Source organism: Bufo gargarizans, chromosome 2, assembly GCF_014858855.1.
Source record: "Bufo gargarizans isolate SCDJY-AF-19 chromosome 2, ASM1485885v1, whole genome shotgun sequence".
Lineage (NCBI taxonomy): Eukaryota > Metazoa > Chordata > Amphibia > Anura > Bufonidae > Bufo > Bufo gargarizans.
Window position 1 is genome coordinate 264,185,069 of NC_058081.1, and position 16,940 is coordinate 264,202,008.

The window sequence follows — 16,940 nt, forward strand, 5'->3', positions numbered from 1 at the left end:
ACTCTGTAAAAGATTTGAGGTGCAGGCCTGCTGGTGAGCTGACCCTGTAAAAGATTTGAGGTGCAGGCCTGCTGGTGAGCTGACCCTGTAAAAGATTTTATGTGCAGGCATGCAGGTGAGCTGACACTCTATAAAATTAAATGCGAGGGACTTCAGGTGAGCTTACCCTGTAAAATATTTGAGGTGCGGGCATGCTGGTGAGCTAACCCTGTAATAGATTTGAGGTGCAGGCCTGCTAGTGAGCTGACCCTGTAAAATATTTTATGTGCTGGCCTGCTGGTAAGCTCACCCAGTAAAAGATTGTAGGTGAAGGCCTGCTAGTGAGCTGACCCTCTAGAAAATTATATGCAAGGGCCTGCATCTGAGCTGACCCTCCCAAAAATTATATGTGAGGGCCTGTATGTGAGCTGACCCTGTAAACAATTATATGCAAAGCTTATATAAGCGAGGGCATTATATGTGACGAACAAGCATGTTGTTATGATGGAAGAGGAGGAGGAGGATGAGAAAAGGAAGATTCAACCATATACCCTTGTTTGTGGTGGAAGGGGTGCATGGGAATACAGTGTATTCAGTACATTATAAACAACACATTTAAAGTGCCTTTATGTTCAGCCGCTTTTCTCTGGTGGAGTCGAGGTCATGGTCATTTCAGGCCTTGTTCATTTTTCTTAGAGTCAACCTGTCAGCATTTTCAGTTGACGGGTGGATACGCTTATCTATTATAATGCCACCTGCAGCACTAAATACCAGCTCAGACAAAACGCTGGCGGCAGGGCAGGCCAGCAACTTCAAGGAGTAGAGCGCTAGTTCGTGCCACATGTCCAGCAGTGTTGAGCACGAGTATTCGAATAGCGAATATTAATCGCGGATATCGCAACTTCGCTAATTTGCGAATATTTTGAATATAGTGCTATATATTCACTACTGTATGTTGAATATTCGTCATTTTTTTTTTACATCTGAAAACATGATTCCTCCCTGCTACTTTCTTGTGGGTCAATGAGTCATTGACCCACAAGCAACTTAAGCAAGAAGGAAACATGTTTTCATATGGAAAAAAAATGACGAATATTCTAAAAAACTAATATATAGCAATAAAGGAAACTTATTCCTTATTTACAATATTTGCCTTTTTTTCCCAATCTGTACAGTTGTTCGCATACTCCTCCCCGACAAGCGTCCTCGCCACCATGGGAACGCCTGTTGGTTAGAAAATACCATTGGAATTGAGTTTTCCCTGAGATCGTGAAAACTAAGATCCGATGGTATATTCTAGCCCACAGGCATTCCCATGGTGATGAATATTTTAAATAATGAATATAGTCGCTATATTGCTATAACTTAGTTTTTTTTAGAATATTTGTCATATTCTAAAACAAGATTATATAACATCATAGCGAATATTCATAAAATACACATATAGACTGCAATTTAGCCAATATAGTGCTATAGTATTTTTTAAACAGTGTCAATGTTTTCCAAATCTGAAGTTTAGAAGAGACAAAAAAATTAGACTATAAAAAAAAGATTATAGCACTATATTAGCTAAATTGCAGTCTATATGTGTATTTCACGAAAATTCGCTATAATGCTATAACTTCGTTTTTTAGAATATTACGAATATTCTAAAATATAAAGTTATAGCAATATAGCAAATATTCGTAATACATATATTAGCCATAGCTATAGCCAACCAATAGGAAAGTTGCCTTATAGAGTTAAAATCGCAGTAAGCGAATAATGAAATTGCATATTATTCACGATAAATAGAATAATGACGAATATTCGATTTCGACGAGTATAAGAAGAATATCCAATTGAATATTCGCGAAAATATGGTAAATTATCGAGGTATCGAATATGGCACCTCCCACTCATCACTAGTGTCCAGCTTGGACACCCTGTAGTTGTAAGGCACTGCGGGATCATCGAGGACGCTGGCACAGTCTGCTATGTACTTCTTCACCATCTTCCAAAATGTTTCACTTCTTGTGACAGTAGGCTGCGCATCAGGGTGAGGGTGCTGGTGGGGTGTCATGAAACTGTCCCTTGCTTTGAAGAGTGTTGCCCTGCCTCTGTTGGAACTGCTGTGTTCCCCTTGTCTCCCCTTCTTGGTGGCCAAGGAACTATGGACTCTGGCGCCAGAATTGTCAGATGGAAATTTTTGGAGCAATTCTTCAACAAGGATCTTCTGGTATTGCACCATTTTGCTCGTCCTCTCCACCAGAGGAATGAGAGATAACAATTTCTATTTGTAGTGGGGGTCGAGAAGAGTCAACAACCAGTAATCCTTGTTGTCTAGAATGCGTATAACTTGCGGGTCGTAGGAAATGCAGCCTAAAATGAAGTCAGCCATGTGTGCCAGAGTACTAACAGGCAAGACTTTGCTGTCGTCACCAGGAAGATCACTTTTAATCTCCTCATCCTCTTCTTCCTCTTCTGCCCACCCATGCTGAACAGATGGAATTAAACTTCCATGGGTACTACCCTCTGTAGCAGAGGCAACAGTCTCCTGCTGCTCCTTCTTCTCCTCTTCATCGTCCAATTCGCGCTGAGAAGACAAACTGAGGGTGGTCTGGCTAGCACTCTGTGTAATGTCTTCCCCCATTTCCCCATTTTCCACATGCAAAGCATTGTCCTTAATTGTGAGCAGCGAGCGTTTGAGTAGACACAGAAGTGGGATGGTTGTGCTAATAATAGCGTTATCACCGCTCACCATCTTTTGATTCCTCAAAGTTTCTTAAAACCTCACAGAGGTCAGACATCCATGCCCACTCCTCGCTTGTGAATAGCGGAAACTGACTGGAAAGGCGAAGACCATGTTGCAGCTGGTATTCCACTATTGCCCTCTGCTGCTTACAAAGCCTGGCCAACATGTAGAACGTAGAGTTCCAGCGCATGCTCACGTCGCACGACAATCGGTGAGCAGGCAATTTCAAGCGCTGCTGCAGCATTGACAGACCGGCTAAAGCTGTCGTTGACTTGCGAAAATGTGCACACACGTGGCGCACCTTCACCAGTAGCTCAAGCAAATTGGGGTAGGTTTTGAGAAACTGCTGAACCACAAGGTTGAATACGTGGGCAAGGCATGGGATATGTCTAAGGTTGCCTAGCTCCAAAGCCGCCACCAAGTTACGGCCATTATCAGACACAATCATGCCTGGTTCTAGGTTGAGTGGCGAGAGCCACAGCTCAGTCTGGTCTCTTATCCCCTGCCACAGCTCTGTGGCGATGTGCTGTTTGTAATAAATTCACAGCCGGATGAACGTTTAAAAATAAACAAAACAAACCTTTATTATAGTCTGTTTAAAAGGGGGCAAAAAGCCTATATGTCACAGTCTGTGACCATCAGGCACTAGTTTCACAAATGCACAGAGGACGGTCATAAATAAATCCTATGTACAATTGAGAGACTGGACTAAAAAACTGGCTTGCTAGCTGGTAGTTGTTAATATGCAAGTCCAAAATTGGAGCACGGACTCAGTGTAAATGGACTCTAGTGTGTTTCTAGCCGGTGATTCTATTAGATGTGTATATATATACAGGTGCGGTTGCGCCACTTGGTTCATAGGTCGCGTGATGCTACACACAGTTGATCGCACTGTCTCTACATAGATAAAGTCTCAAGGGACATGTTCACACTATAATGTAGTACAGTGATCTGATCAGCCTTTGTGTGTAGCTGCGGCCAGTGTATACGTCACAACCCTGCACCTGAAGCCAGTATATCAAGGCTAAACACAATCACTCATAGCCAGTATATTTTGGCTCAATCCACACACCTATAGCCAGTATATTTTGGCTCCATTCATGCATCACATACACACTCTATGGCTTTAGGGTCAAGAATTGCATCAAGTGCACCCTGCCTAGAGAGCCGTGCTCCAATAGATAGCAGCAGCGCTGTTTGTCCCATAAGCATATCAGCACGGCCTGTTGACACTTCCCCACTGCAGTGCTACACTGCTTCCAGCTACTAACTGATGACTGACTGGTGCTGCATGCGGATAATTCAGAGGTGGAAGTGGAGAAGTAGGGGGAGGAGGAGAAGTGGGGGTTGGAGACACTAATGTAGGTGCTGGCGGAAACCCTGATTGACGTAGGGCCCGCAATCTTTGCCTATAGGTAGCAGCTGTGCCATCCCAGGGTGCGCCTCGCTCCCGGCCTCCACAATGTTCACACAGTGTGCCGTCAGGAAAATGGGGTTGCTCTGTGGAACAGTTGCGGGCCTGTCTGGTGTGGCCCGCCGTCTCACTTTTGCCACTGCTTCTTCCAGCCTGTTGCGGTTCTGCAGATCCCTCCATTTCTGTACTGCTGTCCTTGCTCGGCATTTAACCTTCTCAGGTTGGGTCAGTGACCTCATCATCCACCACCTCCTCTTCCACTTCCTCACTCTGATCATCCTCCTGATTTGTTGACCTAACCACAACCTCAGTGATTGACAACAGCGTCTCATCCTATCAATGTCTTAAGACAGCAATTGCGGTTGACTCATTGGCAACTGTGTCTCATCATCATCCACCTCATTAAACACTAATTGCCATTCCCCACCGTCATGTTCTTGTGACTGTGGATGTTCAAAAGGTTGGGAATCAGGGCACAAGATCTCATGTCCCTCTTCAAGCGTGCTTGGTGAGAGGGCCAAATCAAGTAATGGCGATGAAAAAAGGTCCTCGGAAAATCAAAGTGTGGGATGACTTGTTTGGCAAGACTGGTGGGAGGAAGGAGGATTGTGTTGACCAGACTCCTGGCTACTGAGACTGGACTTAGTGGAAAACAGGGTGGTGCTTAACCGACTGGAAGCATTATCTGCTGCAATCCAACCGACCACCTGTGCCGCCCTGCAAACTAGGACATGAAGCTAGGTATCTAGGATGATAGTTTTTCTTGTGCTCTAGCAGCAGGCACAGTTTCTCCGCTCCCAGGGCCACGGCCTCTGTGTGCACCATCAGCATCACTGCCACTTCCCCCTCCCTTACTGTTCGCCTTCTTCATTTTAAATGTGATAATGCTTGCAAGTATGTCACACATACAGTAGCGTAGGATTTGGAACTGTATGTGCAAAAAAATGTCACAGTTTGCAGTGTCTACGGAAAAAGTGTACAGGATGTCACTGATATTTTAGGGATGCGCACACTTTAAACATTAGATGTGGTACGGATAATTTTACTATCCATATGGGACACCATCTACAGAAATAGTGCACTGGATGTCACTGATATTTTTAGGATGCGCACACTTTAAACAGGAGTTGTGGTTGGATCGGCTATCAGAAAGGTGAACCTAACCTATCTAACCCTATCTATAACAAGCAGTAGAGTTATGCCATAACTGCTGTGGTAGGGCAGCCTAAAGGGGCCACCCTAATGAGAAGTGACTGTAAGAAGGTGTGGGTGGGTGAAATCAGCTGAATCAGCGTTAGCCGGGGCCCACAGGTGCCTGTAAATAGCCTAGTAATCAGCCAGCCTGGCCCACAGGTGCGTATAATTAGCCTTGTAATCAGCCTCCCCTCCCACAAATGCAGCAATACATTGCTTAATACTTGTGGTCAGATCGGCTATCAGAAAGGTGAACCTATCTACAACAAGCAGTAGAGTTATGCCATAACTGTTGTGGTAGGGCAGCCTAAAGGGGCCAAAAAGAGCAGACCATAGTTTAGAGTAATATATACATACCGTTACGACACCAGATTTTGAACGGAAAAGATCTTTCACGATGAAGGTGCGGAATATACCGTATATATCAGTGACTTCCATCTACCTTACCTTTTTGTTATGTGCACCACCACATCGTTCTTGGAGATGGTAAATGCTGATGCGATTGAAAGAGTGGACGGTAACCAGGAACGATTTACTCCTATGTTGACTAACATATGACCCTATAACGAGAAGGTCTGAATCCTGAGAGCTGCAGACTGAAACAAACAATGGTGAATCTGTTGGAAGGCCTAGATGAACTCCAACCATCCGCCAAGGGCCCTGATCAGGCACCAACTGTTCCTGGTGGCAAAATACTTTCCTCTACTTATTCCCCAGACCACACTTTATATTAAGGGCCCAAAAGTTAGAACATGGCATCTTCTGTCTTACTGCAGTAGTAAATTAAGTTAAATGTGTAAACTCACCAGGCCTGGGGAACCATACACAGGAATACATGGCTATTTCGATTAACAAGCTAATGTTGCCTGTAATAAGGACAGAACGTACACATAATACCTGCAGTTGTGACAGAAAATAAGCTTAAAGTCGTGATAAACTATGTATGCTGCGCCTGTAGTCGTGATAGGACTTGACATGACAGACTTCGTAAACTGCGCCTTATTACTGTACCTCCTACTGGAAGACGGCCGATACCCAGGACTTAGGACAGACACCAACACCCTCGGCCCAAGTTTGTAGATGAAGTAAGCATGCCTGGGAGAAGATGATGTCCGCAAAGGCAGGCTTGGGATGACTGTTTATAAAGAAAACAATGAAAACCCAACAACCCAAATAAAAGTCAGGGAAAACAATAACGCGAGTGAGACTCTAATGGCACAAGCCATGCGTGTGAGCCACCACAAGTATTGTATTGTGAGCCACAGATGACCAAGCCATGCAAGTGGGTCCGAAGGCAGAAAAAGACATGGAACTTACTTGTTGTGGGACCACGCAGCCGGCCACGAATGGCGGAGTTATGTGTGTAAAATTTAAACGGAGAAGCCATACGTGAGAGACTAATGGCGGAGCCATGCGTGAGAGACTCTAATGGCGGAGACATGTTGTCGGGTATATAAAGCAAATGCTTTATATCAATATAAAAAAAAAATTATCGGGTCAAAAGAAAAATTATGCAAACTATATTGACCCGTTAGATGGACATAAACATCTTAAAGAGTTCAATCAAGAACCTGATTATTTTGTGCAATCAGTAAAACAGGGTACAAGCGTCTATGCAAAAATATAAATGGTTTATTATACAATAGGTTAAAATACAAACGAAAATGAATCAATATAAATTTCAATAATATACAATGATATGCAGTACCCAGAATTCACCACTATATGATACCAACAAAACACTACTCAACCAACACAAGAATAGTATGCAATACAGCTTTAAATCTGTGAGAGATATACAATCAATGGATTATGCGGAAAACTCAATCAAGAAGATGACAGGTACAAGCCCTTGCTCTGCCCAAAAATGATGACCAATCTTTCAGATAATGGTAGTATTGCAACAAAACTTATAAATTATTGGCTTGATATAAAACTAGGGAACTCAAAGATTCCCAACAAAGAGTTTCTCCAATATTATCCCCTTCTTTCAGTTATATGCATCGTAACTGAAATCAGAGAAAATACGGATGTAGCAACTAACGTTACACGTCCGCAAATGAGCGGGTATCTGGCTAAGTATCAAGCCAATTAATTTAGATCAATACTACATAAAACAAAATATACATTACCCAAGGGTCAAGTGATGTGCAGAGTCTTGGGGCAGCCAGCTCTCAAGAGTTTTTCCCGATAATCCAAATGATTTTCCAGAGATCTATAATCCAAATGTTTGTTTCTCTTTTTTTTTTTTTTTTCTTTTCCTTCTTAACCCAAAACTTATCAGATGAACACGCCCTCCGAGTTTGGAACTTACCAATCATTGTTGGAGGGGTGTGTGCATTGATAAGGAGCATGGCGTCATAATACTACCCAGAATGCAATTTTGCTACTGATGTAGTATTAACCGCTTATACCTAGATGGCACTGTTGTATAAGCAATAAGCATCATACCATTAAGGGTTAACTCATACATGCCTAATATTTTCACTACTTCACACCTCTGACATCTGGGGCCTTGTCTCAGGGCTGAGGGACAAACTTTGATACATGAATATATACTTTGAGGAACATCTAGACCATTCTCACACTTTGGAATTCATGTTCAGATAGGAAAAACAATAAAGCCTCAGAATCTGCAGGTGCGATGTATCTTCTAACTTTCTAAATGTATAATATATTGTAACAATAACACCAGTTTTGAACAGTACAGTAATCTTCTCATGGACTTACTTCGGCCTACATGAAAATCCATACAAAACAGTGAATATATAAATCAACATTGCTCTTAAAGGCAATGAATACCCATTATAACTAAAATAAGTAAGTATAACTGTTTAAACTTATGAAAAAGCACAACAAAATCCCCCTTCATTACGATGTAATCCAATAGAGAAGTTGGATTACATTGGAATGTCACAAAGGGCTTTTCATTCGGGTTCTTCAAAAACCCGGGTGCGCAGATTCGGTTTGTAATGTTCCAACCAAAGCTTTGCTAAAGTTTTTCTGAAGAATCCTAACCAACGCACCACTTGGATGGTCAGGAAACTTAACCATCCCAGAATGATGACAATCAGCACACCCCATACATAATCCGCCCCCCATGACCACACAGAAGGATGTAACATATCATTGTCCGATACAGAATACTGTAACGTGTCCATGGTGACGTTATCCTTCCTGATTACCATGCGGACTGTGTGGCTAGGCTTGTTGTCTAGCAGAAATTTTAAATCTGGATTTATGGTAATCTCTTGGTTTTGGAAGGCATCAATACTCTCCACTTCCCCCTCAACGTCCCCTATGTCGACCGGATATAGAGTACGGTTTCCAATCATAATCCTGGAATTACGGGGCACTTTTACAATGGAGACACGAGAAGGTAGGGCAATGACTTTCACCATCACATGATCATTTGAAAAAAACAGTCATATCTGGTAAACGGGTACTAACAAGCCACTTGTCTTGTATCAAAACAGCGTTCACTACCTTATCCTCCTCGATTTTAGACAGGGTCACCTGGCACTTTTCTGATCCATGTGTCTCATATTCAAGACCACACAACGCGTTAGTTGCGTCATAATTGAAAGGATCGCCTTCGCACTGGAAATTGTTGTCCCGGAATGTTACGCAATTGTCCAGAATCGGGACAGAAAGCCAGTCCGGTTTCCAGGGCTGATAGGCTACAATGTCAGGAGTTTGAATTCTAACGTGGATATTGTCTTTCCAAGTGCCCACATTATGAACTCTTTTCATTTGGAACACATTATTTGTAGAAACAACGGGAATTGACAGAAGAAAACAGATTTCCATCTTTATAGGATCAATATACAATGGTATGGCAATCCCCATGTTGAACGCTAAGTTCATTTGAAAGTCCTCTACTTTCTCTTCACTGACCTGTTGTAGCATTTTACGAATGATATCATAAGAAACAAAATACAGGGGAATGCGTCCTTCCCTTAAGTCCTGCATCCCACTTTGTACTTCATCATGATAGACTTGAGTATGGAAGTCAATGCGTTCTTTTAGGGAAATAAGTTCTTGTTTAAACTGTTCATTACTCTTCTGAAGATTTATTGAATGAGTCAATAATTTTGAGTGTAAGTTGGTAGTAACGACAGTATCCTCTACAACGGAATATAAATCCGATAAATGTTTCTTCTGATTCTCCAACTCTGCATGAATACTCATTAGGTTCCTTTTCAGTGAACCGATCTCAAGTTCCAATGTCTTAACGGAGATGGAATTAACAGCTGATACACCGGTGGCAATGACAGTGCCCACTACGGCAAAGATTATGGCGGCTGTAATTGCAGAAATGAACCGCTTTGGTCGTCGACTTGTTGAAAACTGTTCTCTGGTCATGGTTTTCCTTGTCTGTTCAGGATCTGTGTAACTCTTTCTTGGGAATAGCCGATGTGCATTTGATACCAAATCTTTATCTCCGGAGATGAAATCTCAGAAATGTTGAACTGTCTCTCGACGAAGACACGTGGGTCCAAACTGACGTAGATCTTTTGGGATAGAATCCTCTTATTCGTCAAGATGAATCCTGTGGTATCCTGTAGCATGATCCCAGATGAAGGGCCTGGTACAGCAATCGGCTCGGCCTGGAACTCCTTCCCCAAGATCAGGACGATGTAGATAACGGCAACAACCCTCCGTGCCATTTTGCACCTGTAATATATTGTATGACAAATATAAGTACATACATCTTCCACTTTTTATCACTCCTGCAAGAAAAGAGTTAATACTACCATACATCTTTGATTTGGTCTTGTTTCTTTTCTTGGACAGAGCAAGTTCTCGATACAAAGTGAGTCAAGAGATAATTAGTCACAGAGGAAAATACATGAGGATAGGTTAGTACATTTGTATGTTCATACTATACCAATCCTGGGTTTCCGTCTTTAGCTGGAACCTTGTTATCTCTTTACTCTTCATCATCCGGCAATCCTTCCATTTGGCGAAGTTGTGACCTAGGATGACAAACACGTAATTGATTAATGTGCACCCATTTCTCTATAAATTCATCCCCCTTTGGAATTTTGATCTTGTAGACCACAGGTGACAATTTGTCAGTGACGACATAGGGTCCCTTCCAGGAAGGCAGGAACTTCCTTTCCTTCACCTGATCCCGGGCGAAGTTATAGAGATAAACCTGATCGGAAATTTGGTACTCCTTTTGAGTAGTCTTCAGATCATAGTAGGTTTTGGCGCTCACGGCTGCTTTCTCCAGATTCTTCTGGGCAAATGCAAAAGCATGCTGAAGGTGCTTACGTAGATTCTCTATGTACTGATGGGCTGTTGAAGCATTTATCAAATTTTGGTCTGTTGTCCGGTAGAGTAAATGCTGGGGTAACACCATCTTCCTTCCTGTGATCATTTCGAAGGGAGAAAGTTTGGTTGCTGTGCTTGGAGTGGCTCTTATGGCCATGAGAACCAGAGGCAACTTTACATCCCAGTCCTTACCGGATTCATTAACAAATTTCTTTAGAATGTTGACAATTGTTTGGTTGTAGCGTTCCACTCCACCACTAGAGGCTGGCCGGTAAGCTATATGTAGCTTCCTTTTTACTCCTAGTATCTCCCACGTTTTTGTCATCACCTCACTAGTGAAATGACTTCCGCGATCGGACTCGATGCGTTGGGGAAGACCGAACCTGGAAAACACGTGGTTAATGAGTAGAGACGCACACACACTTGAACTGCAAGTCTTGCAAGGCAAACATTCTACCCATTTTGTGAATAGACAAGTCACGGTTAACATATATCTGTTGCCTTTTGATGAAGTTGTTACTGGTCCAATAAAGTCAATCTGGATATCTGACCATGGCATGGACATCCCTCTTTTCATCAGCGGTGCCCGATGAGTGGGTGCTTGCGGCTGGAATTGAGGGCATATTAAACATCCTTGACAATATGTGCGAACGTCTTGCAACATATGAGGCCAATAAGCATAATCCCGTAATAATTCATACGTTAACTTCTCACCTCGATGACCAGCCGTTGGGGCGTCATGGGCGTGTTGTAACATCAAACCTCGGTATGCTGTGGGTACTACCCATTGTGAGATACCATTCTTTGAGGTTCTTACCAACAATCCATCCTGTAACGAGAATTGGGACTTACCCTTCATCAAAATTCGTAACTCTTCTTTGCCTGCACAGTCTTCCATAGTGACGGGACAATTCTGTGGATCTTCAATGTGGTTGTAAAACATACCGATAACTGGATCCCCCTTTTGACTCGCGATAAGGTCCTCACTTGGGGAATCCTTGGCTCCATTGGGCCACATTGGCTTCGGTTTCCTTTTGGGCCTGTCTTCTTGTCATTGCATCCACTTGGATAGTTCCCATGAGGTCATCCACGTCCAAAACTTCTCCATTAATGGCTGCTTGTTTAGCGAGGGAATCTGCCAAATCATTCCCCTCCTTATCTATACCTGGAGATTTTGAGTGACCTCTTACCTTTTTCCAGTAAATGGTGAGATCATGGGTGGTAACCATCGCGTCGATCTTACAGAACATTTTACCATGCTTGACAGGCTTATTGTTACTTCTTGCCATATTAGACCTTTTCCATCCAGGGAAGTACTCCACAAAGCTACTGTGAACATAATTAGAATCTGTGATTATAACAAACTCTTTAAGACCAGAATCAATAGCCATTTGTATAGCCTTATACACAGCGGTGAGCTCCGCGAACTGGCTACTTTTGGGACCAATTTTGTATCCGACGGACATGTCTGGGAATGTGTTATTCCATACGATTCCGATACCTGCAACCAATGTGCGTTCAGTTCCTATATCGGTATGGAAAGAACAGCCATCAACATATACACATGGTAAGGATTTGCAGTATTCTTCTTCATAAGACTTGTATGGAGATGAAGATTGCTCTTCCAGGAAATCATTTTGTGGTAATTCACCTTCATGTCCTGAATTGGAACAATCATGCAGTTCGGCTAATCCTTGAGCAACTGGATTCTTATTATTTTGTTTGTACCTGATTTCCAATGGCCATCCCATTAAGGACATCGTCCAGGCGGTTATCCTGCTGTTTGATAAATTCCCATCCTTGATTCTATCACTCTGCAAATATTGCAGGGGTTGGTGTGCGGTTTCCACAATGATCTTTTCGCCCTGGATAAAACTCCTGAAATATTGCAAAGCCCACACAGTTGACAGTAATGCTTTTTCACAGTCATTGAACTTTACCTCAACCGGTGATAAGGACTTGCTGGCATAGGCAATGATCTTGTTTAGGTTGTCCTGTTTTTGGAAAAGGACTGCACTCACGCTTTTGTTGGTGAAGCCTGTTTCAATGTAAAAGGGTTTTCCACCTTCTGGATAGGCAAGGCATGGGGCCTGGATAAGTCTGGTTTTGAGCTCATTCACAGCTTGCTCGTGACGTTCACTCCATTCCCATTCTACTCCTTTCTTCAGCAACTGCAAAAGAGGTTTTGTAATCTCGGCATAGTTATCTATGAACTTACGTGAATAGTTCATCATGCCCAGGAAGGATCTCAACTCCTTGGTATTTGTAGGTGACTTTGTGTTGATCACTGCTTCCACTTTCTTCTTCTGTGGGTTAATTCCATCGGCAGTGATTTCGTGACCTAAAAAATTGACTTTGGTACGACACCATTGAGCCTTCTGTAAAGAAAGTTTTACACCAGCGTTTCTTAGTTGGGTTAGTACATGCCTCAGTTCCGCAATATGCTCCTCAAAAGTTGTACTTTTGATTAGGATGTCATCCACATAGGATAAGGTACCCCGTTCAGTGGCATCAGGCATTGCCTTATGCATGAACACAGCAAACTCATGACCCGCATTTATGTACCCGAAAGGTAATCGGGTCCATGCATATTGTTGCTTTCCAAATGTAAAGGCCAGTTTGTATTGATCCCTCTCATCCACTTTAATTGTCCAATATCCTTGCGCACAATCCAGAGCAGTGAAAATTTTGGATCCCTGTATTTGCGCTAAACTCTGGTCAATATATGGTACGGGCCATCCGGACATGTATACACGTTTGTTTAACTGCCTTAGGTCCGAACAGAGCCGGAATTGACCATTGGGTTTGAGAATCCCAAGCACAGGATGGTTGAAGGAGCTGTGCACTGGACGGATGATCCCCCGCTTCTCCAAGTTTTTGACAATTTCCGATAGCGACTCATATGCCGCCAGCGGAAGTCGGTACTGTTTAACATATACAGGGGGTGCATTGGGATCCGTTTGGATTCTTGCAACGTGTAGGTTAGTTTCCCCACAGTCGTAAGAATCCTTAGCAAACATGTCCTGGAATTCGGCGAAGAGCCCCTTTAGCTGTTGACGCTCCGACTCCTCAGAACATGCATCAGCCACAGAGATTTGCTCTTCCACCCATTCCTGAAATTCTGGAAAGATTTCAGGTTGACTTAACTCGTAAGCTTCTTCAAGCTCACTAGTTAAATCGTTGTGAGTATTGCGTACCTTATCCTCTCCTGGTTGGCATGACTCGTACTCCTTCTCATCGATCTCATGATTGAAAATCAATGATGATTCTTCAATGTGGCATGTACCTTCTTCAGAGCTGAAAGGATAAACAGAGTGGATATTAAATAACCCCTCAGGTGTTGAGGAAAATGTTGCTCCACTACCTGTTCTTCTGTCAGGTATTCATCAGGAATCAGTCCAATAACATCATTTTGGAAACCAAAAGTGTAATACTCCGAATCCATAGCCAGACCAATGATAGTGTCTTTTTGCAGAGATATACTATGGGGAGCCATGTTATGAATTACCATATGCAATGGATCCTGATGGATGTTTATCATGGGAGTTGGCTTTACCTTCAGGCCGAGTTGCTGCATCCGGTTGGACAAACAGATCAAAGCATCTGCATTCTTCAGTCTTTGTCCCTTCTTTATTTGAATGGGAAGAAGAAATGGTTTACATCCTTCAGGGATTTTAACCTCGTCTGCAACCATGATACTCACGGCATAGGGCATCTGTTGTCCCCATCTCAAGGCTTGCTCCTCATCCTGGAATCCCTCCGGGTTCCCAGGTAATCTGGACCATAGAGTATTGTTGACCAGATCAATCTGCACTGGCAAATCGGTGTAGAAGGTCATTACCTATGTACAGCTGGTACCGTGGTTCATTCAACACAATGAATAAATGTTCTGTGGTTTTATCTCCTATGGAAATAGACAAAAGACATCTTGCAAACACATTATGACTCTGGGAATCTCCATCCAGATCATGAACCCATTGATCCTGTGGAGAGGAAACTTTAATCATTTTAGGATTAGCGATCTGTTTCAACAGACTAAGGCTCATGTAACTGGCTTCGGATTTCAGATCCATCTTGGCGTATTTCACCCGGGCCATATTGTTCACCTGTACGGGAATCAATAAGTTATCATTAACCTTCTCAATCCGTACCATGGATTGAGTATGCCTGGTCAGGTCCGCGACTTCGGAACTTCTCCCTTTAAGAGAAATAGTTAATGCATCCCCATCCAGGGTTACCTTTTCAATTCTGTCCTTCTGGATGGTTATGGTATGTGCGGCACTGCTGACGGCTTCCTCGGGTTTACCATTTTTCAGGATTGTGACATCCGGTGTTTGATTGTTCCTAAAATGAACTTCAACAGAGTTAAACCTTTCCTCAATCACATGACAATTACATTGGGATTGTGCATTGCAAGAGTACTCATAGGCAATGGGTGCCTTCACCTGAGTCCAGACGGCTTCATTGATGAAGTCTACTATGGAACTCAATCTTCTCAGGAGGTCAATTCCTATGATCAGCCGATCATAGGGAAGGTCCACGATCAGAGTGGGATGTCTAATTATCTTCTTACCAATTTTGAATTTTAACCATGATGTACCTTTTACCTGCAAAGCGTCTCCGCCGACACTTATCAAAGAGCCATCAAACGATTTCAGTTTCGGCTTCTTTGCTGTCACCTCTAATACTTGTTGGAAGTAACTATATGACAATATAGTGGCTTGTGATCCTGTGTCAAGTAAACCCCTGATTGGTCCGATAAGTTCATCTTGGAGATAGGAATCAAGAAAATATCGGCCTTCTATCTGAAACAAATCACATAAAAAATTAGGGTGATCACTTATTTGACATTTGTTAAGGATTTGACCTTTCTGCAGCGTCGCGACCTCTGATGAATTCTTGGAATTCTTGCTGCTCGCGGTGGCAGCAGCAGCCCCCACCTTCGGAGAACACTGGATCACATCACAGCTTACAGACGGCAGCTCGCAGATGGACGCTGAGATCATAGGATCACTCACTGGAGAAGACACATTAGTGCAGGAATCATCATGATTAGACTGTAATATAGACAACATGTTAGACATCTCCTCCTTGGCCTCAATTTTAGGGACAAGAACACTGCAAGGCAAAGTAGGATTAGAAATCACATTAGATTCTTTTACAACCATCTCAGTAGCCTTGCACCGGCCTGGGCTCTGACCCTGCCCTGCCTGCATTATGGGGCTGAGCTGGGTCCTGCAGTGGCCCCTAAAAAAGACTCAGGCTGTTTTCCAGTTGACACCTGGGACATTTTACTAACGATCTCCTGTAATTTGGCCACTTGATCTGCCAACTGATCCAAACGATTGTTTGGTTTGCGCACAGTTTGGACCTCTGGTATGCCCTTATTAGAAGTGGGTGACCGACTTCTAGGTGAGGTAGGGGATTCAGGCCTATTTTCCTTCTGTTGTCTGGGCCTGTTGTTCCAGCGCCTGTATCCCCCCTGGGGACCCCTATTGTAATATTGGGGACGGTAGTTAAACCTGCCAGCACTGGAGTTATCCCCCTCTGGCCCATTGGGGCTCTGAGGTCTTGTTTGCTTGGGTCCTACCTGTTGTCGCTGTGTTTGTTGGACAGGTCCTGTAGACTGAGGGTACTTACGTGGCTGCGTTTCAAATTTGAAGCTAGGGTTTACCTTAGCTTCTGCTATGCTTTGTTCTGGGGACTTTTTATATCTCCTCTCACCTGTAGCATGGCATTCACTGATGTTATACAGTGAGGTGGCAGCCGTCACCAACCTGTCCAAGGGAGCTTTGAGATCAAGATCTCTAGCCAAGCTAAGTTTAATTTGCATGGGCATTGCATCATAAAACAGCTGTTTGAACTCCTCAGACTCCCAGTTTGGGGATCTATACGCCAACCCATAGGCATTTTTAAGGATAGGGAGGAATTCACGGGGACTCTGATTGGGTCTACATGTAAGTTTATAGATATCACGTTTTGCAGCAGTAACAGTACGGTAAGGTCCAAATTCTAATTTGACCTCATGCAAAACATCCTGCCAATCCTGAATTCCCCTCTCCCTAAATGAAATAAAGTAGTGGCGATATTTACCATCAAATGCCCATGGTAGGAATCTGATCCTGTCCGCATCAGAATACAATTTTAAAGAATCCATGGTGGACTGGTACAGTTCTAAGTGATTGGCAATTTCAGGAGAACCCTTTTTAGAGAATTTGGGCACAGTGACATTTAAAAACTTAATAATACTCGAGGAGTTCTGATCCTTTTCTGAACACTGAGTATTTTTCTTTCTAGAGACCACCTCAGCATATGTTGGTCGTCTGAAACTCTCATCCC

At 43.1% G+C, this 16,940-nt stretch overlaps 2 protein-coding genes across 5 annotated transcripts in view; one reads left to right on the top strand and one right to left on the bottom strand.

The window, feature by feature from the left end:
- GRM8 (glutamate metabotropic receptor 8) overlaps positions 1-16,940 on the top strand; it is a 1,458,522-nt gene that overhangs the window by 1,077,538 nt on the left and 364,044 nt on the right. The window lies entirely within an intron of this gene.
- On the bottom strand, positions 9,707-11,571 carry LOC122927922 (protein NYNRIN-like). Of its 4 annotated transcripts, XM_044280264.1 has the most exons (3): positions 10,794-11,571; positions 10,213-10,697; positions 9,707-9,998 (listed from the first exon to the last, which is right to left on the bottom strand). In XM_044280264.1, the coding sequence occupies exons 1-2, from the start codon at positions 11,542-11,544 to the stop codon at positions 10,255-10,257; spliced, it is 1,194 nt and encodes a 397-aa protein (XP_044136199.1). In that variant the 5' UTR covers positions 11,545-11,571; the 3' UTR covers positions 9,707-9,998; positions 10,213-10,254. The 4 variants fall into 4 exon arrangements, with proteins under 4 accessions (XP_044136199.1, XP_044136198.1, XP_044136196.1 ...); XM_044280263.1 differs by having other exon boundaries at positions 10,218-11,571; XM_044280261.1 differs by having other exon boundaries at positions 10,213-11,571.